General features: G+C 48.2%; 1 protein-coding gene across 2 annotated transcripts in view; it reads left to right on the plus strand.

The window, feature by feature from the left end:
- Positions 1 to 17361, plus strand: part of DLL3 (delta like canonical Notch ligand 3) — a 180230-nt gene that overhangs the window by 101318 nt on the left and 61551 nt on the right. For both annotated transcript variants that reach the window (XM_081869022.1, XM_081869023.1), the window contains one exon: positions 11274 to 11925. In XM_081869022.1, coding sequence (XP_081725148.1) covers positions 11274 to 11925 — 652 coding nt within the window. The remainder of the gene's footprint in view (positions 1 to 11273; positions 11926 to 17361) is intronic.

The raw sequence follows: 17361 nt of genomic DNA on the forward strand, positions 1-17361 counted from the left end.
CAGCCCCCCACAAGGTCTGAGGGACAGTAGACCGGCCCCCTGCTGAAAAAGTTTGCTGACCCCTGTCCTAACAGATTCCTTTGATGAAACATCAAGTAATAATAATAATAATAATAATAATAATAATAATAATAATAATAATTTATTATTTATACCCCGCCCATCTGGCTGAGCCTCCCCAGCCACTCTGGGCGGCTTCAATAGAAACCAAAAATACAGTAAAATATCACAGATTAAAAACTTCCCTGAACAGGGCTGCCTTAAGATGTCTTCTGAATGTCAGGTAGTTGTTTATCGCTTTGACATCTGCTGGGAGGGCGTTCCACAGGGCGGGCGCCACCACCGAGAAGGCCCTCTGCTTGGTTCCCTGTAGCTTTGCTTCTTGCAATGAGGGAACCGCCAGAAGGCCCTTGGAGCGGGACCTCAGTGTCCTGGCTGGACGATGGGGGTGGAGATGCTCCTTCAGGTCTACTGGGCCTTTGAGGCCGTTTAGGGCTTTAAAGGTCAGCACCAACACTTTGAATTGTGCTCGGAAACGTACTGGGAGCCAATGTAGGTCTTTCAAGACCGGTGTTATATGGTCTCGGCGGCCGCTCCCAGTCACCAGTCTAGCTGCTGCATTCTGGATTAGTTGTAGTTTCTGAGTCACCTTCAAAGGTAGCCCCACGTAGAGTGCATTGCAGTAGTCCAAGTCAGCCATTTCTGCACTGTTAACCAGTAATCTGTCTAGTTACAGATAGGTAGCCGTGTTGGTCTGCCATAGTCAAAACAAAATAAAAAAATTCCTTCCAGTAGCACCTTAAAGACCAACTAAGTTAGTTCTTGGTATGAATTTTCGTGTGCATGCACACTTCTTCAGATACACTGAAACAGAAGTAATCTGTCTAATTTGTGAACCGCCCTAAGACCCCCCAGGTAAAGGGCGGTATATAAATTCAATAAGCAACAACAACAAAGGGATGTTCAGCCATCGGCCATAGCAGTCTGAACGTCAGTTTTATTGGTCCTTCTTTTTCTGGGTTCTTGAGACAGCGCTTTGGCTTGTTACTGCAGAGCAAGGAGGAGAGTAAATCGTCCCATCTCATGCTTCCTTACCTCTCCCCTCCCCATTTCCAATGAATGCTATGTGAGAGGAGAATGGCTAAGAGATCAGGGATTGGGGAGATGGCTTGAGGGGGGAAACACAGCTCCAAGCCTCTTTTCGGAGCAAAATTAATTATGTCAACTGGCAGAGGGCCGGGGTAAACGATACCTGTGCTCCAGCAGGTGAATGAGGTACTAATGAGTTTCAAGTTTTGCTGTTGTTCATGACAGATTAGCATAGAACTTGGTTTCCCAAACTGTGGTCCATGAGTTTCATTCGGTGGCCCAAAGCATGTCTGTGAACTTGTCTTTGAAGATGAGAGACAATATATTAGTCAATACAGTGGTACCTCTGGTTGCGAACGGGATCCGTTCTGGAGCCCCATTTGCAACCTGAGAGAAATGCAACCCGTGTCTGCGCATATGCGCATGCACGGGTCGCGATTCGCCGCTTCTGCGTATGCGCGTGACATCATTTTGAGCGTCTGTGCATGCGCAAGTGGCAAAACCCGGAAGTAACCCATTCCGTTACTTCCGGGTCGCCGTGGGACGCAACCTGAAAAGATTTAACCCGAAGCGTCTTTAACCCAAGGTATGACTGTATAGTACAGTGGTACCTCGGGTTAAGAACTTAATTCGTTCTGGAGGTCCGTTCTTAGCCTGAAACTGTTCTTAACCTGAAGCACCACTTTAGCTAATGGGGCCTCCTGCTGCCACCACACTGCCGCTGCATGATTTCTGTTCTCATCCTGCAAGCAAAGTTCTTAACCCGAGGTACTATTTCAGGGTTAGCGGAGTCTGTAAGCTGAAGCATCTGCAACCCAAGGTACCACTGTATGTGGTGTTGTGGGATGGGTAGTACCTCTGGTGGGGGCCATGTTGTGCTCCTTCTGGGATAGTTTGTCCCCCTTTGGTCTCCCACCCTGAACTCATCTCTTACCTGTAGCTCCCAGAAGTTGTCAGCGTGCGACAGCGGCCACACCCTAGAAACACAGGGGCGTTGTGCGGGTTGCTGGCACCTGGAGCAGGGCAGGTGTTGCTCCCCCCTGGTGGAGTGGGCAGCAGTCAGTCCCTTCACCGGCCAGTGTCTAATCAGGAGACTCTCTCCTTGCAAACCAGCTCCATCTTGAGAGCAGAGATAAGGCAGAGAAGTGAGAAACCAGGAGAACCGCCGTGTTGTCTCACCCTCCTGTCCTTGCAGCAGGGCAAACTGGGCAACATACATGGCTCCGGCGGTGCTTTCCTAACTCCCTTTTCTTCCCTCCCTCCTTGGTGGGCAGTGGCAACGCAATGGCACGCTCCCTCTTCCTCTCTCCCTCTTGGCCAGCCCAGGTAAGGCACAGGTATGTCTTCTCAGTGGTGGCTCCGACCTGGTGGAATGCTCTGTCCCATGAGACCAGGGACCTGCAGGATTTAACCTCCTTCCACAGGGCCTGTAAGACAGAGCTATTCTGCCTGGCTTTTAATTTGAATTCAGCCTGATCTTTTATTCCCCTTCCTTCCCTTCCCTCCCCTTCCCCTTTTATGAAGATTAGCCGCTCTGAGACCCCACAGCTAATTCTCCCCTGGTCTCCTCACTGGCCCAAGTAGGACCTGGGGATTATCAAATTGATTTTTGAATTTTATTGTTATGCATGTTTTTATACTGTGTTTTATACTGCTTTTATAAGTGTTTAAGTTTGTTGTTAGCCACCCTGAGCCCGGTTTTTGAACAGGGAAGGGCGGGGTATAAATAGAAGTTTATTATTTATTATTATTATTCATTGGCCATGAGGAGAAGGAGGCCTGGGCGCAAGTTGCCTCCCTGCAGCTCTGGCCTTGATGAGGAAGTCTGTTGTGGGGGTGCCCAGGGCCATGGCTCCCCCCACCCATGCTATGCCACTGTGGGAATGGCTTCAACTGGCAGCTAAACCAGGTGAGGTTGGCTGTTGGTGCCTTCCAGCAACTCCTGCAGCCAAACTGGTGCAAAACATATTGCTCTGCTTGTTAGTATTCCTGCTCCATGAATGCAGTCATGGGATTGATGTCTTTCACATGACATTATATGTTTTGACTCCACCGCATGGAAAGTGACGGAGACAGGATGTTTGTGTTCCTGTGTTCCGTGAAGTCGGACTATTGTCCTTTGTTCTTTTTCTCTTTGCTGTCTGATGCTAGAAAGAGAGGGAGCCATGTTGCAGTGCTCCGTGTGTGTTTATATGTCAATAAAGTAGATTAGCCAAAATGCTGAGTTGCTGAGGTCTGTCACGTGCATGGTGCGCAAACTCTGCAGATCCCTAAGTGTGCCGATGTCTGTTGGCATCGGTCGCTGTGATGTTCAAGCAGAAGAAAGCTTATGAAGCTCCTGAACGATCGACCAGGAGGGAGAGAACATGCCAGTCAGGCATGTGTCTCTGCCAGGTCCTACTTGATTGTAGGCTGAACTCCTGACACTGCTTTCCTTTGGACCACATCAATGAAACCGAGGGGGGGGGTCTTGTTCTCTGGGCAGCCCAGGACCTCCATGCACACTGCCCAGGCTTGTGCTCCAGAGAGGTCACTTTGGTGCTTTTAACACAGCAGTATGACTTCACCCCTGGAAGCGCACTCCATTGTCTCTCAAGACAGACAGATGCCAACGACAATAATATAATAAAAGAAACAATTAAATGCAATTAAAAATCACAAAGTATCTACATGGTGCATTGCAGCTGCTATAGCAGCCAGAAAAGCCATTAAGCGTTCCGCCAAGACCAGCAATTTCCAAGTGGTCCATGAGAGGTGGAGGTGGGAACTGCATACACAAGAGAAGCTGGAGAATGGGGGAAATAAATGGAAGTTGGATACTTCTTCCCTTTTCTTTGAACGGGGTTCCTCCTTCATGCTAGCAATTTCAATGATAACATTGAATACAATTGCATTTCTTTTTAAAAGCTGAAGGTTTTGTTTCAGTTGACTAAATATCCTTTGATTAAAGCTTAATGTGGTTTACAGGCAGGAACTATGTGATTAGCACTGCTATGTTCAATGGTGCTTACTCCTGTTGTTGTTTAGTTGTTTAGTGGTGTCCGCCTCTTCGTGACCCCCTGGACCAGAGCACGCCAGGCACTCCTGCCTTCCACTGCCTCCCGCAGTTTGGTCAGACTCATGTTTGTAGTTTCAAGAACACTGTCCCACCATCTCGTCCTCTGTCGTCCCCTTCTCCTTGTGCCCTCCATCTTTCCCAACATCAGGGTCTTTTCCAGGGAGTCTTCTCTTCTCAGGAGGTGGCCAAAGTCTTGGAGCCTCAGCTTCAGGATCTGTCCTTCCAGGGAGCACTCGGGGCTGATTTCCTTCAGAATGGAGAGGTTTGATCTTCTTGCAGTCCATGGGACTCTCAAGAGTCTCCTCCAGCACCAGAATTCAAATTCATCCATTCTTTAGCGATCAGCCTTCTTTATGGTCCAGCTCTCACTTCCGTACATCACTACTGGGAAAACCATAGCTTTAACTATACGGACCTTTGTTGGCAAGCTGATGTCTCTGCTTACTCCTAGAAAGCTGCAAAAGACTGCAGTCATGCTAATCCCCAAAAAACTGGGCATTGTGCCAAGTACTGCTGCTCTGTTTGCATGTTCTGTTGGATCAACACAGCTGCCTGCAATTTTTGATTCTCCTTGGAGGGATGGCTTGTTAGACTATTCCGTTCCACCTTAAGTAAAGGCATGGCTGTTGTGTGTCACATGCCTGTTTACACTCCAGCACAGCTTGCTGGGAACTTCCATTTGTGTATAGCTTTTGCTTATGCTGCTTGCTTGGACACAAAAGGGAGAAGACATGTTTTTTCCTTTGTCTTGATGTACGCTGAATAAACTGCCTGTAAATATGCTTTTGGGACGTGGGTGGCGCTGTGGGTTAAACCACAGAGCCTAGGACTTGCCGATCAGAAGGTCAGCAGGATGAATCCCTGTGACGGGGTGAGCTCCCGTTGTTTGGTCCCTGCTCCTGCCAACCTAGCAGTTCGAAAGCACATCAAAGTGCAAGTAGATAAATAGGTACCACTCTGGCGGGAAGGTAAACGGCGTTTCCGTGCGCTGCTCTGGTTCGCCAGAAGCTGCTTAGTCCTGCTGGCCACATGACCCGGAAGCTGTATGCCGGCTCCCTCGGCCAGTAAAGCAAGATGAGCGCCGCAACCCCAGAGTCGGCCACAACTGGACCTAATGGTCAGGGGTCCCTTTACCTTTACCTTTAAATATGCTTTACACAGCCTCTCTCTGTCACTTCTGTTGCGTGTTAATTACTCTGCTGATTAGAGCGTGCTCCAGCTTCTGAATGCTTCTGAAGCTGCAGGTCGCTGTTTCATGCTAAGCCGAGGACCAGAGATTGCCTGGCCAGTGGGCTTGAGCCAGCTGTGGGCTTGCCAGTTGCCCCTGTTTGCTTGGAAGCATCCCAACATGGGTATGGGGGTTCACAAGATGAGTTCCTGCACTTCCACATTTATATCCCTGCTTGGCAATAAACATGGGATCATAGAATCTTGGAGTTGGGTCCTCTAGTCCAACGCCCTTGCAATGCAGGAATCTCAGCTAAAGCGTTCCTGACAGATGGCCGTCCAGCCTCTGCTTAGAAACCCTCCAGGAAAGGAGAGTCCACCACCTCTTGTGGGAGTCTCTTCCACTGCTGAACAGCTCTTAGTGTCAGAAGGTTTTTCTGACTGTTTAAGCAGAACCTCCTTTCTTGCAACTTGAAGCCATGGGTTCGAGTTCAGAGCAGGAGAAAACAAGCACACTGCCTCCTCCATGTGACAGCCCTCAATATATTTGAAGGTGGCGTGGCAAGAGAAATTGATGGGTTGTGCGGAATTGGCGGAATTGACATACAAACTGCGAAACAAGGACAATTGTGACTTTAAAGAAGATTGGGGACTCTTTACAAACTACTTAAAAAAAACAACACAAAATGAATTGGCAGGTTTTGAATAAACATACACAAATTTATTGATTGTCAACATAATAGACAGATAATTTAAGGATCTACAATTTTATAATATGCAGAGAATAGCATGTGCTGAAAAATCAGAGAGAGGAGCGGAGGGAGGTCTTTGGGGGGGAGGAAGGGTTTTTCTTAGGGAGGGGGGAAATTGGGGGGGATGAAGATGATATGCTCTGATACTTTGTTATGTTGAAATTCTTAATGAAAATTATTTTTAAAAAGAAAAAGATATTTGAAGGTGGCTATCATATCCAGGGACGTGGGTGGTGCTGTGGGTTAAACCACAGAGCCTAGGACTTGCCGATCAGAAGGTCAGCGGTTCAAATCCCCGCAATGACGGGGTGAGCTCCCGTTGCTCGGTCCCTGCTCCTGCCAACCTAGCAGTTCGAAAGCACGTCAAAGTGCAAGTAGATAAATAGGTACCACTCTGGTGGGAAGGTAAACGGTGTTTCCGTGCGCTGCTCTGGTTCGCCAGGAGCGGCTCAGTCCTGCTGGCCACATGACCCGGAAGCTGTACGCCGGCTCCCTCGGCCAATAAAGCAAGATGAGTACCGCAACCCCAGAGTTGCCCACGACTGGACATAATGGTCAGGGGTCCCTTTACCTTTACCATCATGTCTCCACCCAGTCTCCTCTTTTCCAGGCTAAACATACCCATCTCCTTCAAGTGCTCCTCATCAGGCTTGGCTTCTAGAACCTTGATCATCTTGGTTGCCCTCCTCTGTGCGTGTTCATCTTCTTCCTCTCCCCATAATTTGAGCACTACTTCTCACCCTTGCGGAGGGCTTGGTGCCTGATGTTGCCTATGAGACTTAGAGGTTTCAGACCCCTCAAACTAGGAACAAAACGAGAGTATACCCTATTGAGAATTCCCCAACTCCCTTTGCTTCCCTATATGCAGCTAGTTGAGAAGACAAATGGTGCAAGGCTGCAAGCTAGGACTCTGGTCCCTTAAATTTCTGCTAGCTCATGTCTAAGACGTGGTGCTTGTGTACTCCTTATGGGCTCCTTACGGGGTCCTCGCCGTGGGATCACATTCATCCAGTGCTTTACCAGCTGCACTGGCTCCCGGTGGAGTACAGGGTCAGGTTTAAGGTCCTGGTTTTGATCTTTAACGCCCTATGCAGCCTAGGACCCTCGTACCTACAGGACCGCCTCTCTTGGTATGCCCCGCGGAGGACCTTAAGGTCCACAAATGACAACATTTTGGAGGTCGCAAGTCGCAAGGTGGTTAGATTGGTCTCAACTAGGGCCAGGGCCTTTTCAGTACTGGCCCCGATTTGGTGGAACGCTCTGTCACAAGAGACTAGGGCCCTGCAGGACTTGACATCTTTCCGCAAGGCCTGCAAGACAGCTGTTCTGCCTGGCCTTTGGTTTGGACTCAGTCTGACCCTTATGTTCCCCTCCCCTTATGATTTTGACTTTAAAATGAGGCTGCATTTTTAAATTGCAATTTAACTGTATTTTAAATTGTTTCCCCCCCTTTTTTCCCTGAAATTTTATTGGTGTTAGCCTCCCTGAGCCTGACTCTGGCCGGGGAGGACAGGGTATAAATACAATTATTATTATTATTATTATTATTATTATTATTATTATTATTATTATCATCATCATCATCATCATCATCATCATCACTCAACAGGCCTGTCTGGGTATCGAGGTTCGGTTACCTCCTTGTTACCTGGATTGGAACCTGATTTTTTCCCCTGCTTTAACTTTCAAGACTTCCAAGAAATTTAAATTTCATTTTTCATTTGATCCCTGGCCATTACCTCACAGCACAGTTCCCACAATTGCCTGGGAAGAGGGAATGTCCTTTTAAAGCTATGCAAATATATTCTCTGGTTTTTGGATGGGTTTATTGCTTTGCTTGATGTATTGTACCTTAATAGTGACTTACTCTAAACATTTGCCTTGGGGTAGAAACGATGGCTTGGTTGCCACAGGTGTCCAGGACTGAATAAACTACCGTGTTTTTTGCTCTATAAGACTCACTTTTTCCCTCCTAAAAAGTAAGGGGAAATGTGTGTGCGTCTTATGGAGCGAATGCAGGCTGCGCAGCTATCCCAGAAGCCAGAACAGCAAGAGGGATCGCTGCTTTCGCTGCGCAGTGATCCCTCTTGCTGTTCTGGCTTCTGGGATTCAGAATATTTTTTTTCTTGTTTTCCTCCTCCAAAAACTAGGTGCGTCTTGTGGTCTGGTGCATCTTATAGAGCGAAAAATACAGTAATTATTTGGCTGATTATTATTATTATTATTATTATTATTATTATTATTATTATATCCCGCCCTCCCCAGCCGAAGCCGGGCTCAGGGCGGCTAACAACACTAAAACAGTGCAACATTATAAAAACATTATAAAAATTAATTAAAGTCAAAATTGATGGCAACCATAAACTAAAGTTTTGTAAAGATTGCCAAAGGAGGGAGTCAGGCTGCGCCCTGACCAAAGGCCAGGCGGAACAGCTCTGTCTTGCAGGCCCTGCGGAAAGATGTCAAGTCCCGCAGGGCCCTAGTCTCTTGGGACAGAGCGTTCCACCAGATTGGAGCCGCAGCCGAAAAAGCCCTGGCTCTAGTTGAGGCCAGCCTAACCTCTCTGTGGCCTGGGACCTTCAAGATGTTTTTATTTGAAGACCGTAAGTTCCTCTGTGGGGCATACCAGGAAAGGCGGTCCCGTAGGTACGAGGGCCCTAGGCCGTATAGGGCTTTGAAGGTTAAAACCAGCACCTTAAACCTGATCCTGTACTCCACCGGGAGCCAGTGCAGCTGGTAGAGCACTGGGTGAATGTGATCCCGCGGCGATGACCCCGTAAGGAGTCTCGCTGCGGCATTCTGCACCCGCTGGAGTTTCTGGGTCAGTCTCAAGGGCAGCCCCACGTAGAGCGAGTTACAATAATCCAGTCTGGAGGTGACCGTCGCGTGGATCACAGTGGCGAGGTCAGGGCGAGAGAGGTAAGGAGCCAACTGCTTAGCTTGGCGGAGATGGAAAAACGCCGCCTTTGTTATAGCTGCAATCTGCGCCTCCATGGAGAGGGAGGTATCGAAGATTACACCCAAACTCTTAACGGACAGTGCTGGCACTAATTGCACCCCTGCAAGAGATGGGAGTTGCCCCCCCAATCCCGTATCGTCCCGTCCCAGCCAGAGGACCTCTGTCTTCGAAGGATTTAACTTCAACCGGCTCCCACGTAACCATCCAGCCACAGCTTCCAAGCATCTGATCAGTGTGTCTGGGGCCGAGTCAGGATGGCCATCCATCAACAGATAGAGTTGGGTGTCATCAGCATACTGATGGCAACCCAGCCCAAAACTCCGGACAAGCTGGGTGAGGGGGCGCATAAAGATGTTAAAAAGCATCGGGAAGAGTATCGGACCCTGGGGCACCCCACACACCAAGGAGTGGCGGGATGACAATTCCCCCCCACGTCGGCAAAGCGGTGGTCCAGGAGTTCGTGATCGACCATGTCGAAGGCTGCTGACAGGTCTAGAAGAATCAGCAGCCCCGACCCGCCTCGATCCAGCTGCCTGCGGAGATCATCTGTTAGGGCAACCAGAGCCGTCTCGGTCCCATGACCAGCATGGAAGCTGGACTGGAATGGATCCACAGCCGATGTTTCATCCAGAAACCTACCAAGCTGTTCAGCAACCGCTCTCTCAATCACCTTACCCAGGAATGGAAGATTCGAAACCGGGCGGTAATTGGATAGATCTAAGGGATCTAATGATGTTTTCTTTAAGAGCGGGCGCACCACTGCCTCCTTCAGTTCCCCTGGGAATATCCCGGTGCCAAGGGACAAATTGATGATATCCCCCAGGGGGGCCCGCACCTCGTCTGCACACGCTCTAATCAGCCAGGACGGGCACGGGTCGAGAGGACAGGTGGTGGGCTTTCCAACTTGGAGGAGTCTGTCCACATCGGCTGGGGATATCCGGTCAAAGTGGTCCAATACTGGACCCAAGGACAGTCGAGGGGCCTCCAGTTCCTTTATTTTATCCAAATTGGCAGGGAGGTCATGGCGGAGCAACAGGACCTTCTCCGCAAAAAAGCTCGCAAATGCCTCACAGCTGTGTGTCAAATTGTTATTTAAATTTGGCTGTCCTTCGAGGGACGTTGAAGACCGAATTATACTAAATAATTGCGCCGGGCGAGAGCTAGCGGATGCAATGGAGGCCGAGAAGTAAGACTTCTTAGCGGCCTTCACTGCCATCTCGTAGGTTTTCATAAAAACCCTATAAGATGTTCTTGAAGCTCCGTCACGGCCCCCCCGCCATACTCGCTCTAGCCGTCTGAGGTCCCGCTTCATTTTCCGGAGCTCCTCGGTAAACCAGGGAGCCCGGTTTCTGCGGGGTCGCAGAGGGCGCTTAGGTGCGATCTCATTGATAGCTGCCAGGAGCTGGGTATTCCAGCCCTCAACAAGCTCAGTCAATGAGTCGCCAGGGGGAGAAAGGTCCCGCAAGGCTTGGCGGAATCTATCAGGGTCCATCAGCCTCTGCAGGCGAGCCCAAACCGACGCCAAAGATCAGATCCAGCGTGTGGCCTGCTTGATGTGTGGGGCCCGAAACAAACTGGGAGAGCCCTAGTGTCGCCATGGAAGACACCAGGTCCAGAGCCTGTGAGGAGGGAGTGGCATCAGCATGGAAGTTGAAGTCTCCCAATACCAATAGGTTAGGGAACTCCAAGGCCCAGCCGGCCACCGCCTCCAGCAGGCCTGACAGGGTGGCTGCTGGTGCGCTAGGTGGCCGGTACACCAGCCAGACAGCCAAGCTCACCTTGGAGCCCCACACTAGGCCAACACATTCAATGCCGGGGATCGATGGCGATGGTAGAGCCCTGAAAGAACAATCTTCCCGGATTAATAATGCCACCCCTCCCCCCCGGCCCACAGTCCGCGACTGGTGGAGGACGGAGAAACCCGGGGGCGCCATCTCTCGTAAGGTAACAGTTACCCCTTCGCGCACCCAGGTCTCCGTCACACAAGCCAGGTAGACCCCCTGCGAGGTAAAGAAATCTCGCAGGGTGGCGGTTTTGTTGCCTATAGACCTGGTATTGCACAACACCAGTGAAGGAGGTGAGTAATCTTTGCTCACCCTACCCTCGTCTCTCGGGATGGGGCGCAGATTGGAACAAAACAAAAATACATGGATAATAACCACCGTTTATGGTGGTACAACAAAGTAAAAAGTTTTCAGCCATTAACCTGCTTGCATGTCTCTGTAATTTCCTCTCCTTTCCTTTCCAGGTGGCCACTGTCTGGATCTGGGCCGCAGCGTGATCTGCAAATGCCGCCAGGGTTTTGCTGGCCCTCACTGCGAATTGAACATAGATGATTGCGCAGGAAACCCTTGTGCTAATGGAGGCACGTGCATCGACGGCCCCAACAGCTACACCTGCTCCTGCACCCTGGGCTATGGCGGAAAGGACTGTGGTACCCGCATGGACGCCTGTGGCTCCAACCCTTGCCTGAATAGTGGCACCTGCTACACGCACTTCTCGGGCCACGTCTGTGAGTGTTCCTCCGGCTACATGGGCTCCAGTTGCGAGTTCAAAGTTCAGGTTCCCACCCCTGTGAGCAGCCAGCGGGCGGCTGAAGGCCCTTTTCCTGTTGCCCTGGCCGTTTCCTTTGCTCTGGGGCTCATGACGTTGGTGCTCGCGGCATGTGCCGCCGTGGCTGTGCTTCGGCACATGAGGCAGGGCCGCAAAGCTGTGAAAAGCAGTGTTCGCAATGACCTGGCGACCATCAACAACCTCAAGGAGAGAGATGGCTTCCTCATCTCCCCCGGGCGCTTTAAGGTCTCAAACAAAGACAGTCGATTCGGTGGAGACCAGTTCAACTGCAAGAGGAAGTTGCTGGATCAGAGCCGTGAGTCTGTCTGCAAGAAGAAGCTGGAAAAGTAAGTGGTACCCATCTGTCCCATTTGGGCTCCTTCTGTTTGCTTGTAACTTGAAGACTGGGGTGAAGTTCTGGGGTAGGGTGCATGGGCAAATATTAGGGCAAGGTTATTAATGTATTTATGGGACCGCATCTCCTGGTCTGCCCCGCAGAGGACCTTAAGGTCCATGAATAATCATAGTTTAGAGGTCTCGGGCCCTAAGGAAGCTAGATTATCTTCCCCCAGGGCCAGGGCCTTTTCAGTGATGGCTCCGACCTGGTGGAATGCTCTGTCCCAGGAGACCAGGGCCCTGCAGGATTTAACCTCCTTCCGCAGGGCCTGTAAGACAGAGCTATTCCGCCTGGCTTTCAATTTGAACTTAGCCTGATCTTTTATTCCCCTTCCTTCCCTCCCCCTCCCCTTTTTATGAAGATTACCCACTCTGGGATCCCACAGCTAATTCTCCCCTGGTCTCCTCGCTGGCCCAAATAGGACTAATTTAGCCAGCTAGCCCTGGTGATCATCTAATGTTTATTGGATGGATTTTCCCCCTAAATTGATTTTTTATTTTATTGTTATTCACATTTTATACCGTATTTTATGCTGTTTTTTGTAGCATCAACTGTGTTTTAAATTTGTTGTTAGGCGCCCTGAGCCCTGTTTTCTGAACCCGGAAGGGTGGGGTATAAATAAAAATGTATTAGTATTATTACTATTTATTAATTGGGACTAGGCATTTCAGTCATGTTACACCAGTGATTTATCATCTACACCAGTTTATCATCTACACCTAGTCCATTTCTGGGTCCACTTTAAAGTGCTGGTTTAAAACCTTTGATAGCTTGGGACTAGGATATCTGAGGGACGCAGGTGGCGCTGTGGTCTAAACCACTGAGCCTCTTGGGCCTGCCGATCAGAAGGTCAGCGATTCGAATCCCCGCGACGGGGTGATCTCCCGTTGCTCGGTCCCAGCTCCTGCCAACCTAGCAGTTCGAAAGCACACCAGTGCAAGTAGATAAATAGGTACTGCTCTGGTGGGAAGGTAAATGGTGTTTCTGTGCGCTGCTCTGGTTTCAGTGTTCCGTTGCACCAGAAGCGACTGCCTTCCCCTGTATATACCTTACAAAGCCTTAAGATTCTATTCAGAGACCATTTTCCATGTACCCCGGTAAAGTGGATGGCTGCTGAGTGGAGGGTCTTCTCAGCTGTGGAATAGCCCCCCCCCCCCCGGGAGCCCTGGCAGTGCCTTTTATCTGGTGCTGTTCACCCAAGTCTTTTAAAACACTTGCATTAAAAAAGCAATGATGTGGAAACTTGGAGACTTTATTGAAGGCAGCCCTATTTAGGGAAATTTTTAATGTTTGATGTTTTGTCGTGTTTTTAATATTCTGTTGGGAGCCACCCAGAGTGGCTGGGGGGTTATTTATTTATTATTCTGAACTGCTACTTTGGGGCTTTATTCTCATCTGATAGAATGAAAGATTTCTATTTCATTTGATGGCTTATTGTGCTGCTCGTATTGCATTTTATTTCATGCTTCTGTGAGCTGTTTTCAGTAGTAGTGGAAGTAATTTAATTTAAAAGTCCATGTAGATTTGGCAGGTAAGTACAAGAAAATAACGATGTCCAAGCTAGTGATGCTCGTAAGGCTGAGACATTGAGTTTATGCTAACGTGTTGGCTTATTGTAGTACATCTAAGAATATGTATATGTAGAAATCCTCATTTGCTTGTGAGATGATCCTGTGATTTCTTCAGGAAAAACCTATCTGAGCAGGATCCTAAAGGACTCAAGAGCCTCATTCGTGGGATTCCTCCCGGAAACTGCCATGTAGATCTACCTCTTCTCAGTGTTTGTGTGTACATTTGTGGGTAAACAGGAAGGAAGTATGTTTTACAATGTTCATCTCAAATTTTTTAAAAAATCAGATATTTCAGGATACTGTGTAAGGGAATAAATGCCTTTGCATTTTTAGGGCTTCTGGTGCGGACTATATAAATTACACAGAGGAACAGCCCTTTAAGATGGACCACCATTACATTATATAGGCAGTTACCATTAGCATCCATCTGCCTCATCAGACAATGGAAGGCACCTTTGTGGGTGAAATCAAACCATTGGAGGGTTACAGCGCCTGCTGTGGCTGTAGAGACCGATACAGGAGAGATATATTTTGTTGCATCTGGGGCAGATGGAGGCATCTGGTTGTGTTGCTGCAACGCTCCAGGGCATTTCTTCCCTCTGTGCTCCTCTGAGTGGTCATTCCTCCTGTGGTCACTGCTATGGATACACAACCTGACTGATTGTCTCCAGGCAATGTAGCTATGACTTAAGAGCATCTGAACTGCTTTACCATTGTCAGGGAACTGCCATCAGGGCTGGAGGGAGAGAGGGGGCTCCAGAGGGATTCCAGAGAGCATCCCGGGATGGGGAGAGGCAGCCCATCTTCTGGGGAAGGAAATCAGCGTAGCACCAGTGGAGAAGGGGGGCAGATGGGGGAATCGGCGAGGCAGTCCCATGACTCCTCGCCGGGGACCAGCGGGGAGAGCACGGGTCCTCCGCTGCCCACACCCTCCTTGCGCAGAAGGCTTCCGCGCAGGGAGAGTAGGCGGAGACTAGGCGTCAAAGAGCTTCTTTGCTGGAAGAAGTTCAAGAAACGCCCACTGATGGATTCTGCCAGCGATTGAGACAGCCACGGGTGGGTGGCTGTCCGGACAGAAAAGGTTCACTCAGGCAACCCAGCCAGGTGTTGTGCCGGTTTACGCACGAGCAACCCCTAGAACCATTACAACCATGCTGGATTTAGCAGTCATCTAGCCCAACACACTGTCTCCGACAGACAGCCTGTTGATGCTGGAAACTTGTGTGTGTGAAAGCAAGATACCCTGAAAGATAGCTCACCCTGAAAGATAGCTCACTTGGTAGAGCATGAGACTGTTGGTCTCAGGGTTGTGAGTTCGAGCCCCACGTTGGGTAAAAGATTCCTGCATTGCAGGGAGTTGGGCTAGATGGCCCTTGTGGTCCCTTCCAACTCTACACTTCTATGATTCTTCTATGATTCCCAAGTGTGCCTTCCCTTCTTGCTTCTACCCCAGTATTCAGCACTATCTCTGAACACTAAAGTTCCATTTTTATCCCTCATGATTAATAGCAATCTATAAACTCCATGATAAACAAATTCAGAGCACTCTACTGGTCAACACCAAGTTTTGTAGCAATTAATTCTGTAAGCTTATTTCTGCATAGTAAGAAGAAATATTTTATTTTGCTTTGTTCTGGATCAATTGCAAATCAGTTTCATTAGATGGCCCAGATGCCAGAGTCTTCATTTTCTCTTTCTCAGCAAGGGTTTTCTACCAGTAAAGAGACAGTAACTGTGAAGATTTAGTTTTGCATGAATGTTTTATTGAAACCTTTCATCACACAATAAAAAGCCAAAGTGATCTAAATAAGAAAAAGAGAAAAAAGAAAGGAAAGGAAAGGAAAAAAGAAGGGGGAAAACACAAAGTCCTCTCTCAAAGGTAGATCTTAACCCTTGCCTCACACAGAAGGGGGTGGACTCTCCCAGCTCTCACCGGGGAGCTTCCCTTTCTTCTCCCAGCCTCCCAGCCTGGAATTTCTTCCCTTCCCCACTTCTCACACAGGGTCTTTCACCAGCCAGCCATTGCCTTCATGTGCATACCCTCATTAACCCTCATTTAGTCGTGTCCACCTCTTCGTGACCCCATGGACCAGAGCATGCCCGGCACTCCTGTCTCCATCATCATTTTCATCATTTTTAAATTTGTATATCCTCTTTCTATCTTACAATACTCAAGGCGGTTTACAAGCTGAAGAAACAAAAAATGTCCATCTTATATCAATCTAATGCAGTACAAAAGTGTGATAATAAAACTTTAAAATAGGCAACTTACATCAAAATAGTAACATTCAACAATCATTAGAATAGTATTAAATAATAATAACATATAAAAGTTAAACAGAAGTCCACTCAACACTCACAACAAATAATTTCTAAACTATAATCAGTAAAACAACAGCAAGCCACAGTACATAAAATAATACAATACAAATTGAGAAGCAGAGACTAGAGGGTGGGGCAAGGCAGGTGGAAGGAGGCCTTGCCTGATGGAGTCTCTCCCCTCACAGTTCTTCCTCCAGGACCAGCTTCCACTGCCTCCCACAGTTTGGTCAAACTCATGCTGGTACCTTCGAGAACACTGTCCAGCCATCTCGTCCTCTAGCGTCCCCTTCTCCTTGTGCCCTCCATCTTTCCCAACATCAGGGTCTTTTCCAGGGAGTCTTCTCTTCTCCTGAAGTGGCCAAAGTCTTGGAGCCTCAGTTTCAGGATCTGTCCTTCCAGTGAGCACTCAGGGCTGGTTTCCAGGAGAGGTTGGATCTTCAAGATCTTCAAGAGTCCATGGGACTCTCAAGAGTCTCCTCCAGCACCAGAATTCAAAAGCATCCATTCTTCGGCGATCAGCCTTCTTGATGGTCCAGCTCTCAACCCTGAGTAGAGTACATTAAAGAACAAAACAAAGCATAAACAAAAGCCAAGTAGTTAAAGAAGAAAAGGGAGATATAAAGATAATTAAAAAGGAAATTAAAAAGAGAAGAGAGAAAGAAATAAAGAGGACTTCCGATTCTCAGTCAAATCTCAAAAGTAATTTTAAAAAGGGAGGTTCAGCTGACCTAGTGCTCTGAGGGCTAACCTACAGGGCCATTATGTGGCGTTTGGGAACACTGGAGGTCCCTCACTCCAAGTCACTCACTCATTGCATCTGAAAATTTCCCAGTCTCTGGTGTGAAGAGTAGTTTTCTTCAGAGCATTCAAGGTTAATCTCTGATCTTCCTGTTTTCAAAGGGAGATTTTGATAACCAAGATTTACATCTTGACCATCATTAATCACCTCATAATTATAATTATCATAATTATCTCTGTCGATGGAGTGTTGGCAGTAGACAGTTTGCCACCTTCCTCCCTTTGGTCTTTTCAGCATGTTTTTTTAGTTAAGATAATTGCATGCCACCTTTTTACCTATAAAATCTCTTGAAATGACTCAGAAAAAACATTGTGAAAAACCTTTTCTCAATAATTCTTAGTAAAATCCACCACGAAGGTAAATTAAAACAACACTATAAAATAGGCCAGTTATCAAATGCCCAGGAACATAAATCAGTTTTAAGTTATCATCTGTAAGACAATAAAGTCACGCTAATAAAGATCTTGGCTGTGGAAAGTGGTGCCAGCACAGAAAAGTCTCTGTGCCCAGTTACTACCTGTCTAACCACAGAAGGTTTCAGGACATTTGTGCTAGACGATGACCTCAGAGAATGGGGCAGTGTCAGGATCCTGGAGGCTAGGGACCCTATGGAGGACCTTGCTACAAGTGAAGAGCTGGAAAAGCCAACAGTAGTCCAAACACAGCCTCAAGAACCATATCTCAGAGTTGATTT

Source organism: Podarcis erhardii (genome assembly GCF_964252035.2).
Source record: "Podarcis erhardii genome assembly, chromosome: 7".
NCBI lineage: Eukaryota > Metazoa > Chordata > Lepidosauria > Squamata > Lacertidae > Podarcis > Podarcis erhardii.